At 39.7% G+C, this 8,434-nt stretch overlaps 1 protein-coding gene across 2 annotated transcripts in view; it reads right to left on the bottom strand.

Annotated features, from left to right (window-relative positions):
• Positions 1 to 347: 347 nt before the first annotated feature.
• Positions 348 to 8,434, bottom strand: part of NTRK2 (neurotrophic tyrosine kinase, receptor, type 2) — a 709,069-nt gene continuing 700,982 nt past the window's right edge. The window contains exons 17-18 of one of the 2 annotated variants that reach the window (XM_006902201.1): positions 3,978 to 4,136; positions 348 to 1,581 (exon numbers count right to left, since the gene is read on the bottom strand). In XM_006902201.1, coding sequence (XP_006902263.1) covers positions 1,396 to 1,581; positions 3,978 to 4,136 — 345 coding nt within the window. In that variant the 3' untranslated portion in view covers positions 348 to 1,395. The remainder of the gene's footprint in view (positions 1,582 to 3,977; positions 4,137 to 8,434) is intronic. The other variant, XM_006902202.1, reaches the window with a different exon arrangement.

The following is an 8,434-nucleotide window of genomic DNA, read 5'->3' as shown; positions in this document are numbered from 1 at the left end:
TTTAACTGAATAAGGACATCCAGTATTCAGGGGCCATATGAGTTAAAAACTCATCATCACCATACAATGCAGAGACATAGAAGCTCAGCTAATGAACACCATTAGCTTCTCTTAATTATATATGTTATATCCCTTATAGATCTGCTCTACCTATTGGGGCATGACACCTGGAATGGTAGTTTCTGCACACAGGTATTAATTGACGAAACCATGCACAATTTTGTTTGCACAGTTAAAAAGATGAGTGGAGTGAAATGTAGGGTTTAAGGAAGGTGCTATCTGAAAAGTTCAGTAGAAGAGAAGTTAAGACTTCTCATTATAGTGTGTCCCAACTCTTCCAAGTCCTTGGCTTTCACATCTGACCCTTAAATTTTCTCTGGCCAAGAATCTACCTTTTTTCAAACTAATGTGCCAAAGCCTAATTGGATAACACTTTAAAACAAGCCGGTGCTGTCATCAAGACCTACAAATTACAAGATTGTATCTAAACATAAGAGGCACCACCTTGTGCCTCACAGATTCCATCTTTTCTCTTTTCTACACTACAATGTCTCTGATTATGGGAAAGAAGTGTCCCATGGCACAGAGTTCAACAGTCTTTTTACTCATCAGAAAGATCCTGGAGGAAGGTGGTGAATAGATCCCTTCCAGCTAACAGTTGCTTGGTTCGCCTAAATTGGGAACGATGTCAACTGATCACAATGGTTATCTTTGTTCTTCCCATACTGTGGTTAATAATAAATCTTCTTTCTCTCTGTTTTTAATCTCCCATAGATAAAAGCTTCCCAGACTGAACATAAATTTTCGGGTTTTTTCCATGTACAGGCTTAAGCCATCCAAAAACAACAAGAACAACAACAATAATAATAAATAAATTTAAATGAATCCATATAAACTCCCAGTGTCTGTACAACAGAAGTGACAAAGTTTGAGTCAAATATTTGTTTTCCCTTTTTTTCATCCACATCAAAGGCAGGAATACAACAAGGCATTGTTAATTGTGGTGGGCAAACTGGAGGGTCTGCTGATATAACAAATTAGGTTTTTTAAGGCCTTTGTCTATGCAGAGTTAATAGTAATGCCGAAGCCAGATCAAGTTAAAAGAAAGGGTAAGAAGTAAGAAGCAGGAAAATAATTATCATAATAAAATAAAAACTGAAGAATGAACCAAGGGAGATGGAAAGAGAGAAGAGAGAATGCCAAAAAGAAGTCAAGACTGTGTCTACAGATGGAGTACACATTGCTTCCCTCTGAAAGCATCTTGGTGTCTTTGTTGTTAATACTGTCAGAGTTAAGAACAGCATTTTGATGGCATCCAGCGACAGTTGAAAGATGTTCATCCTGTCACCCATCTGAGGAGGTGTGTTGGGAAGGATTGGCCTGGGAGAAAGCGCCCTAGCCTAGAATATCCAAGTAGACTGGAGATGCCTTGGCCAAGTTCTGGAGAAGAGTGTGGATGCCCTTGATGTTCTTCCGCATGTGTGGTTCTCGCTGCCAGCACCCCAGCATCAGCTCATACACCTCCTGGGGGCATGTTCGAGGTCGCTGCAGCACTCGGCCCTGAGTAATGCATTCAATCACCTGGACAGAGATCAAAGAAAGGATCAAGCATGAGAGAAAAGAAAACAGAAAAAATTAATGCACTGCACAGAGGAACAGAAGAAATCCACTCAATGCCCATGATTATTGTTACTCAAAAGATAAAAATGATAATATTGTTCATATCACAGCAAATATGACAGATTTTCCTCCATTATTTAAGTGACTCTGTATGCTGCCAACCCTAATGTGGGTGGCTTGAATCTATCAGCAAATCTTAGGGAGAAACACAGACAATCTCCTCTAAAGATCCCAACTTCTGAAAACCTGCTGGAGGGTCAGCAGTGAGTTGATTTGGACTCGATGGCAGTGAGAATTTTTTGAGAGCAAGAACAGTGGGACACTGGAAGTTCTGTGGTAAAACTCTTGCTTTTCATGCAGAAGTCTCAGTTCAACTCCTTGCCAGTATGCCTCATCAGAAGGTTCTAGCCATCACCCGTCTGTCAGTGGGTATATCCATGTTATATGATGTTGAAGAGGTTTCAGTGAAGCTCTGGATTAAGAAGAACTGTTGTTGTTGTTGTTATGTGCCATTGAGTCGCTTGCGACTCATAGCAACCCTATTGACAACAGCCCTAAACTCCGCTCTGTCCTGTGCCAATCGCACTGTCTCTGACACTCCCATTCCAATTATCCAAGTCACCGAATCAATCCACCTCATAGCGGGCCTTCCTCTCCTGCGCCGTCCCTCCACCCTACCAAGCATGACGTCCCTCTCCAAGGACCGGTCTCTCCTCACAACATGTCCAAAATATGTTAGACAGAGCCTCAGAATACTTGCCTCCAAGGAGCCACCCGGTTTAACCCTTTCCAGGACAAATTTGTTTGTTTTCCTAGCAGTCCATGGTATTCTCAATACTCTTCTCCAGCACCACAGCTCAAAGGCATCAATTCTCCTTCTATCCTCCTTGGTCATTGTCCAACTCTCTGATGCATAACAAGTGATTGCGAAGACCATAGCCTGTATCAGATGCACCTTAGTCTCCAGATAGACACCAGTGCTCTTCAATACTTTGAAGAGGTCCCTAACAGCAGACTTTCCCATGGCAATCCACCTTTTAATTTCCTGACTGCTGGTGCCAAGACTGTTGACTACGGAGCCAAGCAAACTAAAGCTGTGTACAATCTCAATCTCTTCACCATCCATCCTGATGCTGCCAATTGGTCCAGTGGTGAGAATCTTTGTCTTCTTGACATTGAGCCTCAATCCATATTGTAGGCTGCAGTCCTTGACCCTCTGCAGCAGGCGTTTCAGGTCTTCTTCAGTTTCAGCAAGCAGGGTTGTGTCATCCGCATAACACAGGTTGTTGATAAATTGTCCACCAATCTTGAGCCTACATTTCTCCTCATAGAGCCCAGCCTCCCGGATAATCTGTTCTGCATATAGGTTGAAAAGGTATGGAGATAGGATGCATCCCTGGCGTACGCCCTTCCCAATTTTGAACCATGCAGTGTTCCCTTGCTCTGTTCTGACGACTGCCTCCTGGTCCAAGTATAAGTTTCACATTAGAACGATCAAGTGTTCTGGGATTCCCATTCTTCTCAGAGTCAGCCATAGTTTGTTATGATGTACACAGTCAAAGAAGAACTAGGAAAAATAAAATCTAATAATCAACTTCTAGAAACCAACCAATGAAAACTGTATGGATTACAAGAGTCTAACCTGTCATTCAATCCGCATTGGTCAATATTTCCTTTTGTGCCTGGGATCATCATGAGTCAAGGTCAAATTGACAGTATCTAACAACAGCAATGGAAAAAGATTTTGGCCACATTAAATGTATGCAAAATTCAAATGAGAATTCCTTTCAGGTGAATGTGATGACTGATTAGGGAACTCCAGGCCACAGAAAAAACAGGTTGCCTTGTACAATGAAACTGGATGAAAGATAAAGGTTAGAAAATATGAGATGCCTGACCAAGAAGTTGTACATATTTGTAAAGACATTATAATTGTAAAGCAAAATTAGTTTTTCTAGTCAATTCACTAAAGCTAACGTTCTAGTGAAGTTAATGTCCTAGTAAAATGTAAAGAAAAAGGAAGAATCATGAGACCTTATTGGAACAATATTAAACATTTGCTGGACTAGGGAGCTGCTACAATCCTACATCTGCAACTAATTTCTAAGATATTCATCAAAAAGTCATTTCTCATTCCCATCATCAGAGCCATATCAGCAAATATGTTGCTTTTCTGTGTTTAAAACTCTTCATTTTTGAGGGTAGCTATATGGTGTCCATGACCTTTAGGTACAGAAAAGACAATCTGGGGCAACTGCCTTCACCAAAACCACATCAGATTTTTGGCTAAGAGAAGACCCTCAACTGAGGGAAGTATTGGCCTTCTCAGGGGAGTCTCAGCCCCACCTCATGCTCACCTCATTATTTGATAGTTGGTACCAGGGCTGTTTGCCATATGTGAAGATCTCCCACAGCACAACCCCGAGGCTCCAGACATCACTCTCTGTGGTGAACTTCCGGTACATGATGCTTTCTGGGGGCATCCAGCGAATGGGCAACATAGTGTGGCCCCCAACCTATGGAAAAAGAGACATGAATCAGTCTTGGAAGCAAGTTCCCATCATCAAGAGAAAAGACACCAAATGAGGTTTAGACAAACATTTTTCTTTCTTGTATTTGAATTAATTAGTCTTACTTGTTTATAAGGGAGTTCTGGTGCTTTATTAGTAAGAAGCAGGGCTGCATACTCTGTGGAAGAAAGATGGGCAATCTCCTCACTTGTGGCTTACTGCCTCTGGAAATCTGCTAGAGGGTCAGCTATAGGTCGTTTCCAATTCGATGGTAAACAATGACAACAATGTGTTCATAAGCACATAAAGAAATTATGATTTCTTCATACAATTAGTTCCTGAGTTAGGACAAATTACATTTATGGCCTTGCTTTCCTTGGCAAGTTTTATTATTGTAGTATATATTATTACATGAAATGTCACAGCATTTAAGTTACCTATGTCATCTATCTCTTGCCAGGCTCCAAATTAAAAAGATTATGTTCATTAAATTACTGTAGTGGTGGTGTTGTTATGTGCCATCGAGTTGCCTAAGATTCATAGTTATCCTATGTACAACAGCCCTAAAACCTGCTCTATCTTGTGCCAATCTTATTGTCTCTGGCATACCTACTCCCAGTACTCCAGTTACTGAATCAATCCATCTCATAAAGAGTCTTCCTCTCTTGTGCTGTCTCTCCACTCTCCCAAACATGATGTTCCTCTCCAAGAACTGATCCTTCCTTACAACATGTCCAAAGTATGGCAGATTAAGTTTCAGAATCCATGCCTCCAAAGAGTAGCCTGATCTTACCCTCTCTAGGATGAGCCTGTTTGTTCTCCTAGCAGTCCTTGGTATACTCAATACTCTTCTCTAGCACCTCTGCTCAAAGGCATCAATTCTCCTTCTGTCATCCCTAGTCATTGTCCAGCTTTCTGATTCATTGCAAGTAATCACAAAGACTATGGCCTGGATCTGGTTCACTTTAGTCTCAAGTCTGACAACGTTGCTGTAGTTTCTCATAAAAGGTAATAATGATGAAAAATAAAAGAAGAAAAGGGCTTATGATAGAATAATCAGAATCCAAGTTGGACACTATTTTACTTTCAAGCAACAGAGAGAGGATAAAGATAATTAAAATATATTTTATGTTATTTAAATTCTTTCTCAAAACTATGTAGGAATATGGTTTGCTCCCGGTTTTCAGTAGCGAAAACCTCTATATAATATTCATAGAGACAGATGGAGAGTGTATATTTATATCTCTGTATGAGGATAATTTAATTAATAAGATAACCTTGATCATAATTAGGGATGCAGATGGCTACTATGCTTTAAATGAAAAGTTGGAGGTGCAAATTTGTTCAAAAGAACCTTTGAGGAACACATCCTCCTCACAGGGTCCTTAGAAGGTGTACTTCTGGCCTTACTGTGTGACTCTCAGGTCTTCTGCACTGCTAATCACCAGGCAATCCTCCTCACAGAGTCCTTAGAATGTGTACTTCTGGCCTTACTGTGTGACTCTCAGGTCTTCTGCACTGCTAATCACCAGGCATTCAGATCAAAATAAAAAGCTCCTGCTTCCTTTAAAGGTGGGAGGGTGATGCAAAAGAGTCAAATGGTGATTTAGATGTTTTCCTATCTGGTCATTTATTTTATGTTTGGCATGTCTTGGGACAGAATTTTACTTTAATTCTGTCAAGAATCCCTTCTGGGGTTCCACACATGCTGTTATAAACAATGCTTCCCTTGTTCTGATGTCAAATGGCTGAGTGGTGAGAGAATCAAATAAAAGTTCACGCAGGGTTCACCAATTTTCTAAACTCACTCAGAACATTTCTTTTGCAGATATTTCTCATGATTTGGGGGACATGTCACAAAAGCAGTCCAAAAAGGGGAAGGGAAGCCACCATTATTACAAATTAGTGTCACATTATAATCACAAGGAATCCATGATATTTGGACCTCACAAAACGACATAGTGAGTGCTACAACAGACACAATGAAACATTTCTTTTTATTGTGTGACTTGGTAGATTTCCCTCACACCCTTGCTTAAATATTTGTGAGATAGAATAGGATCTAAAGATTCAAGCATGACATTAGGAGTCAGAATTTCCAGTCTTGACTACCACATGGACATGGCTCCAGAAGAAACACTCCAACTGTCCAGGTGGGTCAAGCAGCAGGTACTCTACTACACTCACCAAACTGATTTGATGCAAGATGAAAAAATAGATGAAAAGATAGATGGGAAGGGGGAGTTTGTTGTGGACTTTAAATTTTTGTTTTCCTGAAGCTAACAGCTTTGGGTTCTACTTCCTTCTGGGCTACTAACTAGCTTGGAGAATTTACCTTAGTTCTGGTTTATCAGTTTACTGACAAAATATGAAGGGTTGTACCATTTATTGCCATAGCAGTCATCTGTTATGTCTCCTCAAAATATATATCACCATTAAAATTAATAAAAAATTATGTATCAAAGTCCTAATATTTTTACCTGGGATCTTGTGTTGTTTTTTGGTGTTTTTTGTTACATTAATGTGCTTATAACAGAGGATGGTAATCACTATTCAGTTATTTAAAGGGCAAAACAAATCCAGAAATACTCACACAAAAGAATGACAGACACCATGGAATCTCTAGACTCTCCAGCAAAGAAAGATCTGCCCCTAGAGCTATACTTTGCCATCCAGTTGTAGTATTTATTGTTATTATTCCTAGAGCAATACTAGGAGGCCCTTGTAGCCAATTGCACTTCTTTTCTCCAAGGGAGAAATGGGTAATCTTTTCCCAGGCTATGTATAGCTTCAGAAACTCAATGGAGGGTCAGCTACAAGTTGGAACCATCTCTTTTGAAATGAGTTTGATTTTTGTGTAAATCTAAGACATCATATATATAATGCCTCATCATTTAAAAAGAATCTTGACACAATTATGTCATTTGAATCCAGCGTTATTCCCTGAGATAGACTTTTTAAGTTTGTAAATAATGATCAAAAGTTCAAAGAGTTTATCTACTTTATTTTAAAAACATGCAATATTCCACCCCACTGATTATCTCAGATTTAGTATCTTGAAAGCTTACTCTACGTTTCCAGCTTTTCTTGTTCCCTGTGCCCAGTTAGTAAGCCCAGTGTAGCTTCTCACTGAGGCAGAAGTTATATAATACTCTTGAGAAGTCTGACGTTCTTTCTCAAAGATCTTCTAGAGGTATATTCACATTCCACCATCTTTCCAGCTTAGTTATTCTGAGTATCAGGGAGTTCAATGACCCTAGCACCAGATGTGTGGAATCACTTCTGGCTTGAAATGACCACAAGTGTGTCACAGTGGAGTAGTGCTCCACAGGATGTGCAAAAGCTGATTATTTCAGAGGTAAATCACCAGGATGTTCCCACAGGGATCTTCAAGGATCTATCATCAACCTTCTGATTAGGAGCTACATGCTGTGACCACTTATACCTCCCAAGTTTTCCAGTCCCCTTAATATGACACTTGAAGGCTCTGGTGTTGTAGTCTGTGGAAGTCTTGCTGTTAACGCATAGGTAGTGCCTCCCTAGCTAGTGGTTTAAATCCACCAGTGACTCCACAGTAGAAAGATGGGCAACCTCCTCCTTTGAGAATCACAGTCAAAAAGCCTAAAAGAGGGTCAGCTAAGAATTGGCTCCAACTCGACAGAAATTTGAACTTCAGTAGTATTTTACATTAGTAACACCAAATACCATCCTACCCAGTTATGCCTGGCAGGAGTGGAACCTGTTAATAAACCTATAATATCTGCAAATGGAACTTCTTGTCAGAGCAGGATTAATTCATAATTGTGTTCTTTTAAAGAAATTAGTGTTCCTTAAGTCTTTGAAATTTTAAAAGAATTGATGTAATTTTGATGATTGAATGTCTTGAATTATGGTCTTTTAAATTACCTTAAGTACATGCAAAACCGAACAAGGAAAAAGAAGAGAAGTAACGCATTTAAAGTGTGGTGTTATTGCAAGAAAATGGAAACAGCCCAAATGTCCAAGTATAATAGAATGAGTTGAGAAATCATGTTATATTCACATGAAAGAATACTATGCAGCACACAGAAGCAATGATTTTGTAAATTACTACCTAACTTGGGAGGGACTGGAGAGCATTATGCTAAGTGGACTAACTCAGTACCATAAGGACAAATACAGCATAAGATCATTATTGTAGAATGAGAATGGGGCTCCAAGAAAGGAAGGAGGGCTGAGAATCTGAGGATGGGCGGGAAGGGGGACAGAGTTAATTATAAGGTAGCACAATGTACATAAACTTTGTAAATAAGAAAGTATAAAAT

The sequence above is a fragment of the Elephantulus edwardii genome, unplaced genomic scaffold (assembly GCF_000299155.1).
Source record: "Elephantulus edwardii isolate Elephantulus edwardi_28Jun2011 unplaced genomic scaffold, EleEdw1.0 scaffold00381, whole genome shotgun sequence".
NCBI lineage: Eukaryota > Metazoa > Chordata > Mammalia > Macroscelidea > Macroscelididae > Elephantulus > Elephantulus edwardii.
Note: the sequence above shows the minus strand (reverse complement) of the source record. Positions and strands in the feature narration are given on the sequence as shown.